The sequence below is a fragment of the Larimichthys crocea genome, unplaced genomic scaffold, assembly GCF_000972845.2.
Source record: "Larimichthys crocea isolate SSNF unplaced genomic scaffold, L_crocea_2.0 scaffold270, whole genome shotgun sequence".
NCBI lineage: Eukaryota > Metazoa > Chordata > Actinopteri > Sciaenidae > Larimichthys > Larimichthys crocea.
The window spans coordinates 108,637-132,623 of NW_020853564.1; the positions used below are offsets into that span (position 1 = coordinate 108,637).

Sequence of the window (23,987 nt, forward strand, 5' to 3'; positions counted from 1 at the left end):
AATATGATTGGCTGTTGAGGTTAATATAAAAGCGTGAGTACGCATGAAGGACAGCTAAAAGCCTCGAGCCATGGAAGCATCACAGTCTTTTGACCGTCACGGCACATTAGGATAATTTAGCTGTTAGGAATTCATCTTTTGTTTTGTATTGTTTTAAATTTCAGTAAAAGTACAAACCACAAAGAAGGATTCAAGACCTTTATTTTGTGTACGTGTCGCGTGTGAAACAACTTCGAGGTTCAAGGCTAGTGAGTCAGCACGCTGCACTCACAAAAGGTACTTAAGTAGAAATTTGGAGTACTTTTCAGATTCCCCCCCCCCCCCCCCCCCATCCCCTCCTCGCCATTGAAAGCCATGTATATTCAGATTTATTGATGTTGAATGTTTTGTTATAAATTAAAGAATGTGTTTGTTCATGTGTTGAACAAACCTTATGAACCTTATGAACTGCCATCTTCTCAGAGATACATGATAAAGACACAATAGTTATGTATGTAATGTATAAGATATAGTAAAACACTGACAGGTATGCTTTTACTTCACTGAGTACTTTTACTTTGCATATTTCTCCCTATCTCTATCACAGGTTCCACTACTGTAATCATTTTATCATTCCATTGTCATTCTATCATTCTTAATTGTACAATATGTCTCTGTTGCACGTCTGTCCGTCCTGGGAGAGGGATCCCTCCTCTCTTAAAACAGTTTTTTGTGGGCAAGTTTTTCCTCACTCGAACCAAGGGTCTAAGAACAGAGGGTGTCACTCTCTGTACAGATTGTAAAACCCTGCGAGGCAAATGTACTTTGCGACTTTTGTGGCTATACAAATAAAATTTGATTTGATTGCATTTTGATTACATGCCATATGAAATTTGGATGTGGGACAGAGTATGCTCGCCGAGCTTGCTGTTCTTCTCCTGGCTAGGACACCGATTGGGTCCATCTTTCGCAGTGAATCTCTTATTGGGACAATCCACCGGGCCAGTCTGCGGCGCCTTGGGTGTATTTGGTCCGTCCTTTTGTCTATTTTTACGACCGGCAGTATGCACGAAGTATTTTATTTTGAAAATCCACTGGATTCTCTTTGCTTTTTCTGTGTCTGGCTTCCGGCCGCTTGAGGTGGTCTGTGTAAATTGACGTGTGCTGCTAACCGTCAAAAATAGAACTGACGCAAAATTCACACATAACTGATTGTCGAGGCGCTTCTGGGACTGCTGAAACGGACCACGACAGAGCCAGTGGGGTTTGATACATTGACTAGAGCCAGTGGGGTTTGATACATTGACTAGAATGGCCGCGTATTACTCACGCCGCGGACAGGCCTGGTGGATTTTGGGGCTTACACGTTGTCTTTGAACCAAAATGTTTTTGGAGCGGCGATGCCCCATAGGCATCACTTCTCCAACATTTAGGTGTTCAGTTTTTATTTGTGAAACTTCAAGATCCAAATGTTGATCACTGATGCTAAATTTAAAAAAATTTAAGGTGGGGGTGGGGGCATTAATGTTGGTGTGCTGAGATACTTACATAAACCATGCTTGGTCAGATAATGGGGACAGGCGGCTCTAGCGTGGGCTCTGCCATAGAAGGAGGAGGTGTGGAGGAAATGGCAGCTGGTCATTGAAATTGTTGCATACCATCCTCCCCCCCGGTAGAGGATGGGTCTTCCTCTCTTATCTACTCTTTTGGGGAGAGGACTGAGGGTGGTTGGCTGTATGGCGACTGGTTTGGGGTGATAGCCAGTGGGGGGGCTGGAGGGAGTAGACTGCAGAAAACTTTCGGGTTACGCTTGTATGGGGCAGAGGTGTTGGGCAGAGGTGTGGTGAGGATGCATGTAGTGGCTGGGTGGGGTGGTGCGCTGCGCAGTTCATAGTTCAGGGATGAGCGTTCTGCAAAGATGTGACAGTACAGCTCTGGATCTAGAGCGCCCCACTATGTACCCTGGTACACTGCCACTGAACTGCAAGGCCAGGTCGATGATAAGGGACAGGTAATTGTCAGATGATATCGCGGTACAGGTAAAATGATAAGATGAGTACTGCAGCTGTGAGCTCTTTGGGGTGGGTGGTGAATGGTTGTTCGAGTTCGATTGGGCCCAAAAATGCTTGCAGTTTCCTAGGGATGTGGAGGTTGCATGTGGATGAATGAATGAGTTAAGTAAGGTCAATGTAGTTACCGCTTAGAATACACGACTGTGCGTATTGGAGGTAATGCGGTGGTGTTTGTGGCTGAAGGATGGTCGGAGTGTTAGTGGGGGAAAATTTGGGTTGCTGAAATTTCACCAATTGCTGCAGTGTCTGCACCTAAGCACACACTACAGTCAGAGCTCCTCTCTTCTCCTCTCCTTTCTCTATTCCGAGTGAGGTCCTGCAGCTCCTCATAGTCCGTCTCATAGTGGTCTTTGTAAATCACATAGAATATTTTGACCTTATAATAATTTTCATGCATATTTTTCATCTCCAAGTTATATGAACTTAGTTGTTAACAATTGTAAAATGCCTTTTAGAGCAATGCAGCACTCTTGAAGTAGCTAAGGTATTAAGGTGTGATCACAGAACAATCAAACCTTTTGTTGTAAATGAGGTCAAAAAGGTAAACAAGGTTGCAAGAAATGTGTGGAGAAAAAAAGATACAAATTAACCGCTAAGAACTACCAAGAAGCTACCAGGAATACATTAACCTCCAGTTCTGCCATATTCCATAAATGCAAGCTACCTGGAGTGTCCAAAAGAACACCCCATATCCTTCTTCCTCCACCATTCACGAAATGTACCCTGTCATCGTCGCAGCTATTCTTTAAGACCTCGAATGGTGTTGCCAATGTGAAGATGCTGGGGGCCACTACTAACATTTTATAAAAACAATTAATGAATAAATAATGGAGAAAAAAAAGTTACATACAAATGCACTGTTCTGTAACAATTTTATTTTCAGTCACAATTATCTTTTTAAATGGCAATGTAATGTAGTATAAATTGCATGCTTTAACTTTACTCACACTTTACTCTTGTTTAGTAGAAGTTTAGTTTAGTAAAGTGGGTTAGAGAAGTGGCCCAGGTAAGGAAGGCTGAAACACGACCACCACTGAACAAGTAAGTCCATAAGTTAAAGCAGCAAGACTGGGCCAAGAGATATCTGAAGACAGTTTTTTTTTTATGGACGGATACAATGAGAGTGACTTTTGATGGACCAGATGGACCTCACAGAGCGAGGTGATCCAGCACAGTGAGAACTTCACTTGGATTCAGATGCCAGCAAGATGGAGATCTGCTATTATTAACAATGCCCCCTTCCTTCAGGCCCCCTTCCTCACCTGACCCAAACATGCATCTAATCATGCTGATTTTCATCAAATAAATTAATATATGTCAGAAAAACCTTTGCTGTTCTTTACTTAAGTTCTGATTGTTTGCTTCTTGCAGTAAGAAATTCACAACTGAATTATCCGTTATTCCCTTGCTAAATGCTGGAACAACTCTACCTAATGAGGCTGTTAATGAGTTGTTTGTCGACATTGCTCTTACAGGATGATGACATCCAGAACACCAAGGTAAACATTTTGTCCGAAACTGCAGGGGACAGTCAAGAGAGAGGGATGGGTCATGTTAGGCCAGTTGGGAGACAGACGAAGTTAGAAGAAGTTACATTGCTTCATGCAGTTAGAAACTTTTCATGACTTGGATTACATAAGTCATGTGTTGTGTCAGTTGACTTATTGTATTACTAGTTTGTGAAAATAATTATAAGAGGACAGCTCTGAATTAAATCTGCAACTAAATTCTGTCAATGCACCCAGGTTGTACACAATTATTGGAATCAAAATTATTTGTGAGTCCGCTAAAGATTAAAGACCAGGAACCTTCACTGCCCACTGTGTTCCACCCCAGAATACATTTGACATTAAAATCAAAACAGTAGGCCAACCCTGTTGAGCTAGGGAAGGTTCACACAGGAAGAAGATTTATTCTGGAGGTTTATTTTTTATTTTATTGACTGTTCATTGGCTACCTGCATGAATGCAACATGACTATGGAGCAGATGATACTGAAACAAAATATTAAAGGATCGCATAGCTTTAGTGTTTTCATTCAAATTCTTGTTGTCTTGATGGTATTAAATGTTTCTAAACTAATTTATTAAATGATATATATTTCAGAGATCCCTCTGCATAGCACTCAGGGGAGCTGGCATAACACCAGTGGTCCTTGTACCACAGTTTGAGAAACAGTGATTTAAGATTTGGGGAAATATACTGCAGCACATAACCCTGTAAAACTACAAATAGATGTTTTTTACATTTTGGCTTTTGTATTAATTAAACTAATTAAAGTGTGATATAACATTTATTTATAAGGTGCTAATAGGAATTCTTTTTTTCTTTTTTTTTGACTTGACTTTGACTTGAACAGCCAGAATAGCAGTTTGGGTCCTTCTGTTTACAGTACTTAGCTAAGTACAGACATGAGTGCTATTAATCTTTTATATTTCTAAAATATCAAAAACTAGAACTACTCTGTTAAATTGAATGAACTTGCATGAAGACTGTGTAACATTGCTTTGTTGTCATACACTTCAGGATTACATCATTACTTCATTTCAAGATGAACAACATCAGCAGGTCTCATTAGAGGCCTAATTACTGAGCAGCATTTCAAATGAAGTAGAAGGTACACTTACTTTACACGATACAAAAACATTTGTGAGGTAAAAAATATTAAGATTCATGTTTTAACTGAACCAGTTAAGCACCTTAAACCATATAAAAATCTCCAGGTGCAGTTGTTGATTGCAATCCTTCACCTCACCCTCTTGTTCCGTCACAAAGGAGAAACTACAGTGGCCATGAAAGGTGTGAAAAACACAAATGGGCCCATCTAAACCCAGGGTTTAGTTTATCTGTTCTGAGCTACAGTGGCCCAGCAACATGGGAGAAGAGGCCTGTATAAAAAAGGTTAGTTCTAATGTAATTAAAACATAATGATTCTCATTTTCAAGTGGTTACACACTAATGAAAATAGTTCTGAATATAATATTCAATTCCTGCCATATTCTGTAAATAGAGCCATCTAAATCTGACACACTGAACCTTTAAAATAAAAAACTGGAAACTAAAAAACTGCAAGAGGGAGATGGACAAAGTCCAACTCCAGTCTTAGAGAAAGCACACTCTGAATTCATGGGAGACACATGTTAATAATTCTTATCAATTCCATCTGGCTCTGTGTGCTGTGTCAAAAACAATTTTAGAACTGACTCATGGGACTAATAAAGCTCCAGGGCCTCAAGATCTTTAAACTCAAACTATTACATGTATCAGTATTGACCGTAGGGATTTACCATTACGGTATTGTTGCCAAACTAATGAAATGATCTCCCTAGTGTCAGTGTTTGAATTATCCCACGGAGAGAGATCGCCTCTGAAAATAAATAATAAAGAGAATAAAATGAGGGGATGCATCCACTGCCTCGGGTCTGCAGGGAACAGTTCATTACACCATTCTACGTTCTGCCCCCCAAAAATGGTCACAAATTGGCCTCCTGGGGGAATGAACCACTTGTTAATCTGGCAACATTATGAGTTTTTTTATTATTTCCAAGAGAATCATAACATATTCTAACACACAGTAGGGTGATAACTGTTAACTGTAACTGTTTTTGTATTCATCATCAACTGATTGCTTCTTCTACAGGGATGTCAGAAAACCAGTGATAAAGTGGTATTAAATCTTGTTAGCACATGACATTTCCTTCATATGCAACCCACACATTTTTAAAGTTTCATGACTACTTCCACTGCATCTTGATCATCTTTACACTTTCTTTATCTGTTTTTCACAAGTAAGACGGCCACAAACAATCATCATGGATTTCACAGTTAACTTACTTACTTACTTTCCTCTATTGCAAACAACAAGTGTATCAAGCCTCCTCCAGGCTGACCCAGGGGAATCCCTCCACAAGCCCCATGTATGTTCACATATGCCCTCAGGAGACCTGATCTGTTTTTTACTCGTACCAGACTGCTTCCTGGAAGACAACACTCTTGTTTACACCTGTTATGACCAAACCGACTAATTGATCCTGAGAGGGTTCAGTCCCTCCTGCACATGAACACACAGATGCAAATATTTGTCACAGAAGTGGTGCAGGTTGTTGTTGTTCCAAAGCTTATAATAATAATATGTAAATTAAAATAATATGGCAACTTGTGTCCTTGATTGCAAGGAATTACTTATTGTAACTTTTAGAGGTTAATTAAATGGGTGACATTGTGACTTAGTGCCCACAAAGGCCTTGTTGGCAATGGGCCCTCAAGAATGTGTGTTAAAAGACATCAGTTCATTTCTAAAAGTAAAAATTTATGATAAAAAAGAAAAATTTTATTTATCAAATGTTGGCATGCTTGTGCCATTTTCATATCTTTTTCACACCCAGCCACTAATACTTCTTAATAAATAATTGAGTGTGCCTGAAACCACACACTATATGTTATCCACCACGCTTATTCTTCTTATTATTATTATTCTTACGCCAGTTTTCTGGTTCGCATCTCCTCCCAGAGTTTTTTTTGTCGCACACACACACAAAACGGGTATCAAAACGTGTGGCTCGGCTGGGATCGGTGTGCTATGACTTTTCTAAGAGTTTCGGCAAACGGTTTTGCCAAAAATCGCCAAAAAACATGCCAAAAAATGAATGGGTGTGTATTACAAGAACTTTTAAGAGCTAGAGTGAATGATGTCATCGCTACAGTGGAGAGGGAGAGAAAAAGTCGTCGAAAAATAAATTTGTAAACTGTGACTGTGCCCACAAATGTGAAGCTACAGAAATCATTTATAGCTAGAAACGTAGGAAAATTCGAGGCGGTCACAGTGGTAACACCGTTGAGGCTGTCAGCTTTATAGTTTTGGCTCGAGACACGAAGATTCAGCAGCAGCACCCATCGACAACCTCATAGACTCCCATGTTAAAAAGGCGGGAAATTTTCTGGAGGAAAGCAGAAGTAACGTTTCTCTGAATTGCTCCTAAGGGCACATTTCTTCATTTATCGACACAAAACGACTATGTAGACATTCAGGAAGGGCACACGATGCTCCCAGTTATGTCGGTTCAATGATTGGAAATACGGTTTGGTCAGAGATCCTTCCTCTTCGAGGGAAGGTCTCAGCATTTTCTCTCAGTCTGTGTCAGGATTTGTAACTGACATTCTAACAGGTGCAGGTTAGCTGCTACTGATTAGGTCCTGGTCGCTTGGCAACCTCAAGCCTGCTTGAAGGAGGAGAGGGGGGAGGGGCAGAGCGGCGGCCATCTTAGCAGTTTTGGCACTTAATTGGAACTTGTCTGTCTAAAATGACACACAGAGATAGCAGAGCTAACGCGCTAGCTGTAAAGACATGCTATTTGCTAACATTAGCGACTAATGCTAAAATTAATGCTAATTAACATTAGCCACTAGGAATTAAATACAAATGGTAATTGTTAAAATGCTGATGTTAACATGCTAATGTTAATTAGCATTAGCCACTAAGAATTAAAGACATGCTAATATTAACATGCTAATGGTAATTGCTAGCACGTCAGCGCATCAGCGCTAATATGCTAATGTTAACATGCTAATGTTAATTGCTAGCGCATCAGGGCTAACACATTAATGCTTAAATGCTAATATTAACATGCTAATGATAATTGCTAGTGCATCAGCGTTAACATGCTAATGTTAACATGATAATGTTAACATGCTAATGTTAACATGTTAATGTTAATGTTAACTGATAGTGCATCAGCGTTAACATGCTAATGTTAACATGCTAATGTTAATTGCTAGCGCATCAACGTTAACACGTTAATGCTGACATGTTAATGCTAACATGCTGATGGTAATTGCTAGCGCGTCAGCGCATCAGCGTTCACATGCTAATGCTAAAATGCTAGTGTTAACATGCTTACGTAAAAATGCTAATGTTTACATGCTAATGCTAACATGCTAAAGTTAACATGCTAACGTAAAAATGCTAATGTTTACATGCTTTAGATGTCTAAACTATCTCTGAACTTACAATTCAAACACAATCCCTCTCAATCACATGCTGCACTGGTTGTATTATTTATTTTAACGCTGCCTTCAGTATGTTTTCGGTGGATGTTAACTACACACACTAACGCCCATTTGGGCTAATGCTAACATGCTAATGTTAATTGCTAGCGCATCAGCGCTAACATTCTAATGATAACATGGTAATGTTAACCTGCTAATGTTAAAATGCTAATGTTAACATGCTAATGTTAATTGCTAGCGCATCAGTGTTAACATGCTAATGATAATTGTTAATCTTAACATGCTAAAGCTAATTGCTAGTGCATCAGCGCTAACATGCTAAATGCTAACATTAATGCTAACATGCTAATGTTAATTGCTAGTGCATCAGCGCATAAGTGTTAACATGCTAATGTTAACATGTTAAAGGTAATTGCTAGCGCATCAGCGCTAACATGCTAATGATAACATGCTAATGTTAACATGCTAATGTTAATTAGCATTAGCAACTAAGAATTAAATACATGTTAATGTTAACATGCTAATGTTACCATGCTAATCTTAACATGCTAATGTTAATTGCTAGCACATCAGTGCTGAAATGCTAATGCTAACATGCTAATGCTAACATGCTAATGTTTATTAGTAAATTGTTAATTGTAAAATGTTAATAAAAATGACTATTTGAGGTGTGCTTTTTGAATACAGACCCCTAGCAACAGCCCATTCGTCAGTCTCTGCGGGAATTTTCTAGTACTGAATTTGCTGAGCAGTGTCAGTAATAATGTATGGGGGCGACAGGGCCAGAGTCAGACACACTTGAAGCTTGGTTATAAACAGTCTTCAAAGTCACTATTCTAATTAAACATGGTGCAATGCAAAATATGTTGCTTTATTATGTCTTACTGATGAATTGTTATGGTAAGATAACTCGGACAACCTGCGTGTGCTCCTTTTTGTCTCTTGCGGGTTAAGGTTTAAACATGATTTTCACTTCCTGCCTGTCACAAAATCTTTATAAAACTCACAGCTGCTGCCCACGTTTCTCACATCGTCAAAGCTGTGTGGTGAGGTAAGCACTGTTAGACGTCTAAAACTAATTCTGAACTTACAATTCAAACACAATCCCTCTCAATCACATGCTGCACCGGTTGTATTATTTATTTTAACGCTGCCTTCAGTATGTTTTCGGTGGATGTTAACTACACACGTGTGTCAGAGTTTGTTATTGTGGGCTTCCCGAGTCTCCAGCCAGAGCATTTTGACCTGGTGGCGTGGTTCTTCTTCTTCCTCTATGTGACCACGTTGGTGGGCAACCTCTTGCTGGTGGTGCTGTTTGCTTTGGAGCAGAATCTCCAGAAGCCCATGTACATTGTCATGGTCAGCTTGGCCCTCTCAGATATTGGTCAGTATGTTAATGATTGTGTCGAACTGCCATACATCTTGTGAGTGTTGTTGTAAGTTGTTATGTTGTGTTATGTTATGTTATGTTGTAAGTGTTATGCAGCTTTCATGAAATAAATGTACTCCCAACAGTCATCACTGGCTCTTTGAAATAGCTGTAGAAACACTGATGGACTGTACTGGATTGAGAAATGTCAAGATTTGATCAAGAAATATGAGTGTAAGTAACTGACAGTGCAGGTTTCTGCTGAAAGAAATCAACAAAACAAATCAACTGACATTCCAATTTTTTTCAGCATCTGGTTATGAAGGATATAAGGATATAAAGCTGTGAACAGTTTACTCAACAGTGTGAATATGTCTGTCCTTTAGTTTAAATTCATCTTTTTAAATGTGACAACACATAAATGTGATCTTGACATTTTTGAAAAATCATCTCTAACCATGAAATAGTTTAAAGAAAATTAAGAAAAACACAACAATTGTCACATGATCTGCTTTGCTTTGCCTTCTCATCTCACAGGGCATGTGCTATATGTGATACTCTTTGTTTATGTATTTATTATTGTGACTTTGGTGTGTGATTTCATTGTCTGTTTGATTGCAGCTGTGTCTCCATTGGCCATTGATTTTCTTTCAATGAAGTTTCTTATCCCATAGGCTTTACCACAGTGGCTTTACCCAAATTAATTGCTCGCTACTGGTGGAATGATGGGAGTCTTGGCTTTCAAACTTGCCTCTTCCAAATGCACATGATCCACTATTTTGGCTCCTTGAATTCCCTGATTTTACTGACAATGGCCCTGGACCGATATCTGGCCATCTGTTTTCCTTTCAGGTGAAGAAAAGTTTGATTGTTCTTACCTCTAAGCCCTCAAGTAAGACTGAAAATACATCTCCTATCCTTCATTCTTTCTCTCTCTCTTTTTCTCCTCAGATACTCAATGGTGATGACAAACCAAACCATGTTAGGCCTCACACTCTTCTGCTGGGTGGTGGCACACATCTTCTCTGGAATTAGCACCTTCCACTTCACCATGATGCCATTTTGTGGGCCCAACCAAATCGTACACGCTTTCTGTGACACCATGTCTGTTATGGCTCTAGTGTGTGGGGACACCAGCAAACAATTCCGCGATGCCTTTGCTGGAGCAATGTTTATTCTGTACGTTCCTTTAGCCTTGATTGTCATCTCTTACATTTGCATCATTATCTCAGCATTGAACATGGCCACTGGACAGGTGAGGTTCAATCATTAGATTATACTAATATCCTAAAATACTTTCAGAATCAAGATTGCATGCTGAGGTTTTTTGATGTGGGGTTGTATGGAGTACTTACAGACAGTCACTGTGCTACCTGCAGTAGACAGTGGTCAGCTCCCAGTATGAAGAAGCATATACAAGACCCAGTGCAGGTACCAGATGTGCTCAACTTGCTAGATCTGCCCTAACAGATGCTGTAGCGCATTATAATTATGATTGGCTGTACGTTGGAATAAAGATGAGAAAGATTACTTCCATCATCAGCCCAGAAAAAAAAAGTTTAATTCAGAATGTTATTAAAGCCTTCTCAACACAGCCTGATGAGGTAAGATTAAATATGGTGAGTTATATACATCACATTTGTGTGAAACACATATGGATATATGTAAATGGATGTACTTATATACAGTGCCTTTCTAGTCTTCCAACCACTCAAAGCGCTTTACAGTACATATCTCACTGATGGCATTGGCTACCATGCAAGGTGCCAAGCACTCGTCTTTTTAGGAGCTAACGCATACGCATTCACACAGCCTTCGGGAGCAATTTGGGGTTCAGTATCTTGCAGACCAGACATGCAGACCGGAGGAGCCGGTCATCTGATTAGTGAATGACCCACTCTGCCTCTGAGCCACAGCCACACATATGTAGCAACAATAATATTTATCATACAGAAAAAAAAGTAAGTAAGGTATTGTATATCATTTTTTACAAAGGTGATAAAGTTGGTGAGCTGTCTTGTTATTTTAGACCTCATCAAATTGCACCTAGATGACTTTAAATCATGTCTTAATAATTAACATTCTGAATTAAACAGTTTTCCAGCAGAGCTGTCAAAGGCTAATAAGGTTAATGTGTTTAGGTATCTGTAATGTGGAACCCTGAGGATCAGACAAAAGCCACACACACACAAAAAAAAGTGTTTTGATAAGTGAGTGTATTCTCACTGCTTTACCTTTACATTAGATCTGCAGTGTAATACATGCAGATATGACAAGCAAGTTCTATGGTTGAGACAATGTAGCACGAAGGGAAAGGACTGTCTGTTACTGTAGATACACACTGACTATGCATAAGCACATGATACCACTATTGTAGTCAAGACCAACTAAACCTTTTCATTTTATTTTTCATGCCTTCTTTTAACCCTGAGCTGCTGTTCTCCTCAGGGCAGAATGAAGACCTTCTCTACCTGTGCCACCCAGGGCTGCATCATTTCCATCTACTACTTACCACGTTTCTTTGTCTACTCCACACCTTACTTTCCCAACTTGATAATGACCCCAGACAAGCGTATAGCCACTGCCCTCTTCTACAGTCTTTTCCCTCCACTGATCAACCCGTTTATCTACTGTCTCAGAACCAAGGAGCTCAAGCTAATTTTAAAACGCTGGGTCCAGAGACGAAAGAGCATTATGCCTATGAAGCATGGCCAAATTGTGGCTGTCACCAAGTCATACTGACAAGAGCCTTAAAGGTGCAGTTTGTAGGATTTAGTGGCATCTAGTGGTAAGGTTGCAGATTGCAACCAACTGAATGACGCTTGTCTCACCCTCCCATTCCAAGCATGTATACTACAGTGTAGCAGGTAAACTACAGTGGCCGTGAAACTCATGAAAAGCAGAAAAGGTCCTATCTAGAGTCTATTTGTCCACTCTAGGTTTGTAGAAACATGGCAGTTTAACATGGTAGACTCCTCTGTAGATATAAAAGGCTCATTCTATAGTAATAAAAACATAATGATTCTTATTTTCAGGTTGGCATACACAAATGAAAACATAGTTATGGTTATTATATTCTATTTCTGCCAGTAGGTCCCCTTAAAGGTGCAGTGTGTAGGATTTAGTGGCACCTAGCAGTGAAGTTGCAGATTGCAACCAAATCAATACTCTCCCATGCCTCACCCTCTCCTTTCAAGCATTTGAGAAAAACTCTGCAAATAAAAGCAAAAGTCAATATCTGTCTGTTATAATAATAATAATAATAATAATGTCTGTTCTAGGCTACTGTACAAATATGGTGGTTCAACATGGAAGAAGACCCACTCTCACTGTAGATATAAAGAGCTCATTGTGAGACAACTACTTATTTTCAGGTGATTATACGTACTAATAAATATTGTATTCTATTCCTGCTAATAAATACTCCTAAATCTTACACACTGGACCTTTAATAAATGCTTTCATGTCAATTTATGAATGTATATAGTAATATACATTGAAATAAGTTATATAGACTGACAAAAATATGTTGTAGTAGTGGAGAAATCAAGGCATATGTCTGTGCCCTCTTAAATAATATTTCCTTTCTTTTGTCCTGCTTTAACTGTCTGTATGTGTACTAATGGTTTTCATTTCATAGAAAGCCTTTCTGCATTTACTCATGTCAGTTTCTTGTGTTTAAAATGTAATCAAATGTCATTACAAAAACAACATAAGTCATATAGTTCATGCCAGTCCACCCTCCAGTTCATAAATCACAGACAATTAAAACTGGTGGGAAATGTAACTATGGCAGCAAGTAAAGTTACAGACATGAGGAGAGGGGAATTGTGAAATAAAACAAGAAACACTAAACATGAAACCAAAAAACGACAATGCTCCAGATCCACTCTGTGAAAAAAAACAACAGAAGGTAGATTTATAATGAGGAAGAATGTGGAAAAAAAGCATGAGAAAGAAAAACAAAACTTTTAGGGAAAAAGGTAGAACAGGTGGACCATATAGTATTGGTTTAATGGTTTATTGAGATTAAAATGAACAAAGATATCACAACTGTTGCCACTTTTGGCAGTGCCCGTCCGTCCGTCTTCCCTCTCCCCGGCCACTTCTTCTAGCTCTCCTAGGGACATCTCACCAGGGAGACGTCCAGGAGGCATCCTCACGAGATGCCCGAGCCACCTCAACTGGTTCCTCTCGATGCGGAGGAGCAGCGGTTCTACTCTGAGCTCCTCGCGGATGGCCGAGCTTCTCACCCTATCTCTAAGGGAGAGCCCAGCAACCCTGTGAAGGAAGCTCATTTTGGCTGCTTGTATTCGCGATCTCATTCTTTCGGTCACTACCCAAAGCTCGTGACCATAGGTGAGGGTAGGAACGTAGATCGACTGGTAAATCAAGAGCTTCGCCTTTCGGCTCAGCTCCTTCTTCACCACGACGGACCGGTGCAGAGTCCACATCACTGCAGAAGCCGCACTGATCCGCTGGTCGATCTCTCGTTCCATCCTTCCCTCACTCGTGAACAAGACCCCGAGATACTTAAACTCCTCCACTTGAGACAGGATCTCATCCCTGACCCGAAGGCTGCACTCCACCCTTTTCCGGCTGAGAACCATGGCCTCAGATTTGGAGGTGCTGATTCTCATCCCAGCCGCTTCGCACTCGGCTGCAAACCGCTCCAGAGAGAGCTGAAGGTCACGTTCCGATGAAGCCAACAGGACTAGATCGTCCACAAAAAGCAGCGACCCAATCCTGAGGCCACTGAATCGCAGCCCCTCAACGCCCTGGCTGCGCCTAGAGATTCTGTCCAAAAAGGTTATTACATTACATTACATTGCATTTAGCAGACACTTTTATCCAAAGCGACTTACAGAGGAGGACATAAGCTGAGAAAGGTGTAAAGGAGCACAGAGTAGTTGTTAGTTTTGTTAGGCAGGGAAGCATTCTCGAAACAGAAAGGTTTTTACAAGTTTTTTAAAGGTAGAAAGGGATGTTGCTGTTCTAGTAGCCGTTGGTAGGTCATTCCACCATTTGGGGACAACCACAGAGAAGAGTCTAGAGTGACCTCACTTTGCGAGAGGCGAGGGTACAACTAGACGTTTGTATGAGCGGAGCGGAGCGCCCTGGTCGGGACGTGAGCCTTTAGTAAGACGCTGAGATAGGCAGGGGCAGATCCTGAGATGGTTTTGTAGGCTAGCATCAGAGCTTTGTGTTTAATTCTGGCAGCTACAGGCAGCCAGTGCAGGTCGCTGAAGAGTGGATATGAACGGAACCGGTGACAAAGGGCAGCCCTAGCGGAGTCCAACTCCCACGGGAAACAGGTCCGACTTATTGCCGGCAATGCGGACCAAGCTCTGGCACCGAGAGTACAGGGACCGGATAGCCCGTATTAATGGGTCCGGAGAGGGAGCGCTCTCCAGCACCCCCACAGGAGTCCCCGAGGGAAACGTCCGAACGCCTTCTCCAGGTCCACAAAGCACATATAGACTGGTTGGGCGAACTCCCATGCACCCTCCAGGGCCACGCTAGGGGGGGAGAGAGCTCGTCCACAGTTCCACGACCAGGACGAAAACCACACTGCTCCTCCTGGATCCGAGGTTCGACAATCTTGTGGACCCTCCTTTCCAGGACCCCCGAAAAGACCTTCCCGGGGAGGCTGAGGAGTGTGATCCCCCTATAGTTGGAGCACATCCTCCAGTCCCCCTTTTTGAAGAGGAGAACCACCACCCCGGTCTGCCAGTCCAGAGGCACTGCCCCCGATGTCCACGTGATGTTGCAGAGACGTGTCAACCAAGACAGCCCCACAATATCCAGAGCCTTGAGGAACTCCGGGCAGACCTCATGCACCCCCGGGGCCCTGCCACCGAGGGCTTTTTTGACTACCTCAGCGACCTCAGCCCCAGAGATGGGCGAGACCACCACGGGGTCCCCAAACTCTGCCTCCTCAAAGAAAGATGTGCTGGTAGGATTGAGGAGGTCTTCGAAGTATTCCCTCCACCGACCCAAGACGTCCCCAGTCGAGGTCAGCAGCACCCCGTCCCCACTAAACACAGTGTTGACAGTGCACTGCTTCACCCGCCTGAGCCTCCGGATGGTGGTCCAGAACCTCCTCGAAGCCGTTCGAAAGTCGCTCTCCATGGCCTCACCGAACTCCTCCCACGCCCGAGTTTTTGCCTCCGCAACTGCAGAGGCCGCACTCTGCTTGGCACATCGATACCAGTCAGCTGCTTCCCACAGGCCAAAAAGGTTCTGTAGGACTCTTTCTTCAGCTTGACGGCATCCGCCGCCGTGACAGGCACCGACCACCTTACGGCCACAGCTTCAGCCGCCTCGACAATGGAGGAACGGAACAAGGTCCACTCGTACTCAATGTCCCCCGCCCCGACATGAGTGAAGCTCTCCTGGAGGTGGGAGTTGAAACTCTTTCTGACAGGAGATTCAGCCAGACGTTCCTAGCAAAGCCGCACAGAACGTTTGGGCCTGCCAGGTCTGACCGCCATCCTCCCCCACCATCGGAGCCAACTCACCGCCATTTGACAGCTCCGCCCCTCTATTCACGCGAGTGTCCAAGACATGTGGCCGCAAATCCGATGACACGACCACAAAGTCGATCATCGAACTGCGGCCGAGGGCGTGGTGCCAAGTGCACATATGGACACCCTTATGCTTGAACATGGTGTTCGTTATGGACAATCCATGACGAACACAGAAGTCCAATAACAGAACACCGCTCGGGTTCAGATCCGGGGGGCCGTTCCTCCCAATCACGCCCCCCCAGGTCTCACTGTCGCTGCCCACGTGAGCATTGAAGTCCCCCAGGAGGACGAGGGAGTCCCCAGAGGGAGCGCTCTCCAGCACCCCCTCTTAAGACTCCAAAAAGGGTGGGTACTCTGAACTGCCATTCAGTGCATAGACACAGACGACATTCAGGACCCGTCCCCCCACCCGAAGGCGAAGGGAGGCTACCCTCTCGTCCATCTGGGGGTACCCCAACGTACAGGCGCCGAGCCGGGGGAAATTCCCACCCCCGCCCTGCGCCTCTCGCCGGGGGCAACTCCAGAGTGGTAGAGCGTCCAACCCCTCTCAAGGAAACTGGTTCCAGAGCCCACGCTGTGCGTCGAGGTGAGCCCCACTATATCTAGCTGGTACATCTCAACCTTGCGCACCAGCTCGGGCTCCTTCCCCACCAGAGAGGACGTCCATGTCCCAATGCCAGCTTCTGCAACAGGGCCTCTGACTGCCGCCCATCTCTCTCCGCACCTGCCGCCTGAGCCTTCCCATGGGCCCACCACCCATGGGAAGGCTTTTGGCAGTGGAAAGGGGGTTATCATGCCCTGCACACTTTGTGCACAACAACTGTGATGCACTGTGTTCTGAAACCTTTCTATCAGAATCAGCAGCTAAACTTTTTCTGTAATTTGAGCTACTAATATTACATATATAATAACATATATTAAATAGGGGGCATCACTGTGGCACAGTGGTTGCCCACAGCAAGAAGGTTTCAGGTTTGAACTTAAGCTGGGCCTTTCTGTGTGGAGTTTTGCATGTTCTCCCGTGTTTCCTCAGAGTACTCCGGCTTCCTCCCACAGTCAAAGACATGACCTTAACAGGTTAACTGATGACTCTACATTGTCTGTATGTGTGAATGGTTGTTTGTCTCCATGTGCCCTATGATGAGCTGGCAACTTGTCCACAGTGATAGCGGCTCTGCTTATCCAAAGCACCTTCCACTGTTTGTGCCAGTGTGAAGTGTTGATATGCAGGTCTTTTGCCACAAGATGGCAGCATTCTCAAACCTCACTGCACTCTGTACTCACACACACACACACACACACACACACACACACACACACACACACACAGCAAAGAAAACCCACATCCTGCAATGACATTTGACTGATGTTCAGTGGATGTTACACCATAATTATATTTTTGCCTATATAATCCATCCAAACATGAGTAATGAATGTGTGAGTGCAGCTTTATGAAAGGGGTTCCCCGTTACGTACCCACCCTGTCAATCCTTTTAATTTTACACCCTGCTGTTGGAGTCAGACACTTGAAATCATATCAGTTTTATTTATGTTTACAGTCGTGCCTTAAGTGTCACTGTTGTAAATGTGACATATATTTAAATATTGCAGCAAAATGTTTACTCATGCAGAATAATTTGTGTGTATAAAGAGAGTGCTGTTTTGTTCAGAGGCCAGACAGCAGCAATACTGACCGGTTTAATGTCACACAAACAGAATGAACCGTCTTATACTGTAACCACAATCTTTTCTGTCTGCACACAGACTCTTTCTATGTGTATGTGTGTGTATAAATAAGGGAAGAATAGTTGTATTCATGTTGAATATCTGACCCACATTACAGTCACTGTGCGGACACAGCATGACTGCAAGGAGGAGGGATGAAAACAGGGAGGAGGAGAGGAAAAAACTACACTGAAGGCAACAGAGGTGCAGTCATCATTCTTTAATAAAATTAATTCTTAGCCAATCAGAACTTGTCATCATACTGTGCTGCCATGTCACAAACTTGATGTGATATTCAAAGCTGAAGCTGGACAGAGCTGGACTTTATGTTCTACACTGTTTTTCCTGCTGCACTTTGGTCTGCTGACTGTTGTGCAAACCGGACAAGTGACTTCACAGCATCACATGGTTATCACAGAGAAAAGAGTTGTTCCCACACAAAGACTTCATTAGCTTGAATGTTAAGATTTGGGGCCTTAAAGTAGGATTTTTGTTTTTGTTTTTGTTAGGGTTGTTAGACAGGGCCTTTTAAGTGTTGTTTCTCCTTTACAGTAGGGAGGTGGGGGTGATGTGAGGTGATTGCACTGCAGCAATGCACCTTTAAAGGTCCAGTGTGTAGAATTTTCTTGCATCTAGTGGTGTAATTTACTTTGTCTGTTCTGGGCTGCTGTAGAAACACGGTGTTTCAACATGGTGGCCTCCATGAAAGAGGACCCACTCTCACTGTGGATATAAAAGGAGAATTTGAAAGTAACAAAAGTTTAAAAATATTTTTATTTTCAGGTGATTATACATGCATGAACATAATTATGAATAGTATATCCCCACTGCCTTATTCTGAAAGTAAAGGCCTCAAATCTTACACACTGCACCTTTAAACCCCTTCATTCTGGGACTTTTGATGATCCCAAGCAGATTCTCTTTCTCAATCTGTTGACTCTCAACTCAAAAGAAACTACACACATTGCTGAAATGTAGAGTGCATTTATTCAAGTGCTTCTTAAGTACAGTTTTGAAGAAGGGGATTTACTCCTAATGGAGAAATTCTTTTTTTATTCAAGTCTTACATATAAAGGCCCAAAATACAACCGCACACACACAAAGTGCTACATGAAAATGTGGAGAGATGGTGGAGTGATGGGCAGCCCTGGGAGCAGTTAGGGGTTCTATGCCTTGCTCTAGAGAACCTCAGCAGTGCCTGGAAGGTAACCATACACCTCTCAGGCTGCCAGTCCACCCTCCATATGCTGGACTGGAACCAGTTTCCAAGTCAAGTCCCTACAGACTGAGCTACTGCTGCCCTGAGTTGAGTTGAATTCCTTATATTTTTATTTCATGCAACTTTATACTCCACTACATTTCTCTGACAGCTAGAGGTGCATCGCAGATGAATATTGTACACACAACATGTATGGTAATCTCATACAGTAGTAGGAAAACTCTGAGATCTTTTACTCAAGTCAAAGTGCTAATAAAACAATTTGAAGATATGCTGTCCATCAATCCATCATTTGTAACCTCTGATCCTCTGTGTGGGATAGAGCCTATCCCACTGAAAGCACTAGAAGTAAAATGTGCAGAAAAGCGACCTCTGTCAGTGTTATAGTATTATCACATTTTTAATACTGATGCATTCATTCATAATCATTTCATTAAGCTAGTTTACACTACTTCTATGTACAGTCAGGTAGATTAAATGATAGTTCCTAAACTATAAACAGGCCCCACCTAGGGGTCAGAAAACAAACTGACAGGGTTGTAACAGAATTAATGTGGCAGAGAGGAAGAAAAAAATAATCTGCAACACAGATGTATTCCTCTTCTTCTTTTGTGTGTGTGTGTGTGTGTAAAATATTTACTTTCATCTTTGATATTTAAATGATGTTTGATGTTTAAAAAACAGACATTTCGATGGTAACAGTGTAGTATAGTTGTTCCAACCATAACTGCTTTTTAATAGGGGCCTATAGTATACAGTATATTTGTATTACAAGAGCCTCTAAAACATACAGAAGTACAGTACTGCCACTTACCACTAATCTTGTAAAATATGCTGCAGTGTTTAAGTTTCTCAACAGCTTTTTGCTCGAAATACCATTAAGTAGTAGAAGTCACCACATACTGTGTTCTAGAACTACCTTAAAGTACACAAAGTAGTAAAAGTGATGATGGAATGATGGTACAGGTACATAAGGATGCTGTTCATATGTTAACACATTTTACTGAACACACTTGTGAATCCAACATCAAATATAATGTGTCATGTGCATTATTGTTACATAACCTGCAGACAGTTTCATTTCAGCAGAAGTACTTAACATTTGACTTCCACAGAGCTGTCAGATATGTGTCAGATCAGCTGCCAGATAACTGTTGTGCAATAAGACATGACAAAAGGCGGTGCACTTCAATAACCTTTATTTAGATTACAGATGTATTCCATTTTGAAGTTTGGAGGGGGGAGGGGAGCATTAGTGCTATTTACAATTGGTTTGAAAACGTTTATCTCTGTACAGATTTGAACCCTGATCAATATAAACAATATTTTTTTTAAGACCTAGTGCTGTTATAAAGCGATTCTTTAAAGCAAAAAACCCACAAAGAAAAAAAAGGATTACATTAAATTATAAACAAATGAAAAATAAAATAATAAAAGAGCACAGAAGAAGAAAGAAAATAAAAATACAGTCTGTCGATGATTAGGGAGGTTCTGCTGCTGTTAAGCACAAGACATTGTCAGCGAGTGACTGTGACTGGCTAGAAGCTAACCGTATACACAATCATAGACTAAACACCAATATACTGTATATCAACAAGATCTAGTCATCATGTTCTATATAAGATTCATATTAAATATATTCTACACGTTACCTTAGTTTGGAACATTACTTCCATTGGAAAAATATAAAATAAAACAATCAAACTTTTTATACATTTTTATTTATCTGATGAAGGAGCACATGCTTCAGTTGTGCAAAATGGACTTTGTTAATGCAGAGAGAGAATTCAGGAGAGAAGCGAATTAAGACAAATAAGGAACATTATTCATTCTGAGTTAATTTCCCTGCTTGGACAGCAATTGTCAAGAGAGATCCTTCACAACACTGTTAAAAAAAAGGAGCACAATGAGCCTTATCCTCGGAGGAGAGGGGGGGTGGTGCGTCGGGGAGGGAAGAAAAACTGACATGACGTTTTATTAATCACAACACTGGTCGGTCAGTAATATGCATGGACTGTCAAAACACAGTCACAAATGTCATGGAGAAACAAATAAGTGAAGCAAGACCACCAACACTGGCTGTTTGTCTATTCGTTTGTTTGTTAGGCTTCGACTGGCTGAAAGATGACGACTGAACGAGCAGGATGTGTTTGGTCTGTACGGCGCTCTGCAGACAAAAATGGAATCATTTCTCTCTTGTGACCTTTAAGGGCACGCGCAGAGGAGGGCAGTAAAAAGGACACAGGTGTGTGTGTGTGTGTGTGTGTGTGTGTGCTGTATGTGTACGTGTGTGTGTGTCCTGGTTTGAGTTCTCTGATCAGGCACGTCTAAGCTTCGTCTGCTGCACCGAGGGAGATCACACAAGCACATATGGTTGGATGTGTATGGGGGGTGTCATAGTGTGCGTGTGTGTGTGTGTTGGTATGTTGGTGTGTTGTTAGTGGTTAAAATTCTCAGAGGTCTCAATGACGAAACAAGGCCACACACAAACTCGGGCACTGCATTAATATGACAACCAGCTAGAATGAGGAACCAGAAAGATTTAGACTTTTAACTGACCGGCTGAGGGTGTGTCCGTGTATGTTTGTGTGTGTGTGTGTGTGTGTGGCAGGTTAAAAAAAAAGTGTGCATTAAGAAAAAAAGAAAAAAAAAACATTCAACATCCAATTCCTTCCTCTAATTTTCAGTTATGACAAATCAAGTACAACAAAGGACTCAACTCTGTTGTAAATCAATTTCCAGCTCCCAACTCTGGTCCTGGATCAGCCTGAGCCTGCTGCTTTATTACATATGTGTGAGTGTGTGAGAGAGGGGTAAAAAAAAAAAAAAAAGAAAAGAGAGATAAGTGTGTGTGTGTGTGTGTGTGTGTTTAAATGCATATCCGCATTGTGGGCAGGCTTCAGGACAGGGAACAAGCTCATTAGGGCCAGGATGTTGAGGGCGAGAACGGATGAGAAGGATGGTGCGCCAGCAGCGGTGGTGTGTATTTACAGAATGACACAGCAGTTACTCTCCCCGGTCTTCTCTCTGTTCCTCTGACCTGTGAACACACACAAACGTCATCATCAAGACAAACACTGATCCTACACAGTACCCAGCTAAACAGACTGTATGTGGTGCTGAAATGTGATTAAATTAACTCCATCTGAGGCACTGCATGAAATTTTTTTTTTAGATTCACCAGAAACAGTGTTGTAGTTCTTGTACTTGTAGAGATCAGTCTTGGTCTTAAGTCCTGTCTTGACTCGATCTCTCAATAACTAGGCCTTGGTCTTAAACTTGGTCTTGGTTCAGTTGGCCTCGACTACAACACTGGCTGGAAGGCAGCTGAGGCAGGACTGCCAAGATGACGGTCAGAGCCACCACACTGAGTGTGACAACAACTCTTCAGACACCCTCCAGACAGTCAATGTCGCAGATACAAGGTCCATGTTTTATACTGTCTGTTTCTAAGAGCCTGTTTTAACCATTTACTGTAACAGTTAGGTATACAAGCGAACATTTGACAGCTGACAAAACATGGCTCTATTAGTGGTGTGTGCACAATGTTGTGGGTATGTGCATACACACTGAATTTTGTCGTAATGTTTTTGCAAAAGGCACAGTTTAAACTGAGTTGCTTATTTATTCCACTTTATGTTACATTGGGCTTATTATAGCCTGAATGCCAGCAAATTGAAGATCATATAACTAGACAAACTAGAGCGCTTGGTGCGACCAGTGAAATTACTGTCCATCTGAACTCTGACTAGCCTGTCTCTGCATACAATCACCCTCTACAACACAGTCACAAAAAGGAGACCTGTCACCTAATATGATTCATGCTAGCTGTATATTCTACACAGTATGCTGCATATTGGGAATAGACTTAAGGGAGCCAATTATTTGCACCAGTGGCTGTTCCTAAAACAGAAGCCATGTGTAGAGATAAATAATGGCTGGGAGCAGAATGTTTAAAATTGTTCAGTGTGTGAAAGGCCTGCTGAAAGGAAAGAAGGGAGCCGGAGAGCTGGTTACCTTGGGAATTTGGCTCAGGCAAAGTCTCTCTGGCAACTAAATGCATCACTGTGGTCTTCCCCAACGGCAGTTTGAGAGCTGGTGAAAGGCAGACAGAGGAGAGGTAAAGGTTATTCAATGAGCTACAGTATGCCTGTGTTTACAAAGTCATTGACCATCAGTATCACCTTCACAGTACAAATTATGCTACAGTGGAAAGAGTTGAGCAACACTGAAACTACAAAAGAGAGATAAGCTACATGCTACATTTCAGCTGGTTCATTAATAATACACTTTGGTTGAAGGTGTCAAAAACACATGACTGTCACAGACTAATGATCTCTCACAGGTAAACCAACACCAAAACCACACCGGGCACGCCTCCACCAGGAGCGTCTCAGAAGCATTTTGCCAGCCAGACTTTGTTAACTAGCTCTGCTATGTAGTTAAATTGTTTCCCTTTTAGTTATTTTAATGATGGAATGTTTGTACAGGGTGTTTTATTTTGAAAATTGACCAGATTCTACACAGAGAATACGGCGAGGCCTGCTTCTGAAACACAACGCAGTGAACCAGTGGGGTTTGAAACACTGGCTAGAACGGCTGTGATTAGCTCCGGTTGTCATGGCGCACACTGAATGCATACTATCCGTGCCCAGTGGAATTTGGCCACAGGTCTAATGTTTCTAGTTGCTTTTGAAATCATTGATCTTTACGTCCTAATCGCCATATTGATACTGGAAAACTATCCTTGTCAATATTCTAATACTGTTTTCAAACTACTAACTTTCACTATGTCTAAATTTCATCTTAACTCATTATCATGCCACAATGTCAGCTGAGCATGATGTTCACTGTGAGGGATTAAAGCTATATATCAGGTGATATTTACACCAACATGACTGGAAATCAATGGCTGCCCATTCCTGTTTTGGGGGTCATCTCATTGTTGTTACTGCTACTGCTACTTCACTGACCGGATCAGTATCCCAGAAGTTGAATTGACTTGATGTTATACTCTGAGTGTATAATAAGCAGCACTCATCCTTTGGTCATATTTGATGAAAAAAAACCTGTGTAGATTTTAAAGGC

At 41.9% G+C, this 23,987-nt stretch overlaps 2 protein-coding genes across 2 annotated transcripts in view; one reads left to right on the plus strand and one right to left on the minus strand.

The window, feature by feature from the left end:
* The first annotated feature begins 1,934 nt into the window (after positions 1-1,934).
* LOC104933671 (olfactory receptor 1E5) lies at positions 1,935-12,167 on the plus strand. The gene is made up of 5 exons (XM_019275732.2): positions 1,935-1,990; positions 9,217-9,440; positions 10,100-10,277; positions 10,377-10,680; positions 11,874-12,167. Exons 1-5 carry the CDS (start codon positions 1,935-1,937, stop codon positions 12,165-12,167), a joined length of 1,056 nt encoding a protein of 351 aa, XP_019131277.2.
* A 7,914-nt stretch (positions 12,168-20,081) lies between these two features.
* Positions 20,082-23,987, minus strand: part of ubl3a (ubiquitin-like 3a) — a 32,028-nt gene continuing 28,122 nt past the window's right edge. The window contains exons 4-5 of the mRNA XM_010749174.3: positions 22,917-22,994; positions 20,082-21,939 (exon numbers count right to left, since the gene is read on the minus strand). Coding sequence (XP_010747476.1) covers positions 21,887-21,939; positions 22,917-22,994 — 131 coding nt within the window. The 3' untranslated portion in view covers positions 20,082-21,886. The remainder of the gene's footprint in view (positions 21,940-22,916; positions 22,995-23,987) is intronic.

Coding starts and splice junctions, on each gene's coding strand:
- LOC104933671 (XM_019275732.2), top strand. CDS start 1,935: ATGTACCCTGGTACACTGCCACTGAACTGCAAGGCCAGGTCGATGATA. Junction 1,991..9,216: donor AGGTCGATGATAAGGGACAG/GTAATTGTCAGA, acceptor CGCTGCCTTCAG/TATGTTTTCGGTGGATGTTA. Junction 10,278..10,376: donor GCCATCTGTTTTCCTTTCAG/GTGAAGAAAAGT, acceptor TTTTCTCCTCAG/ATACTCAATGGTGATGACAA.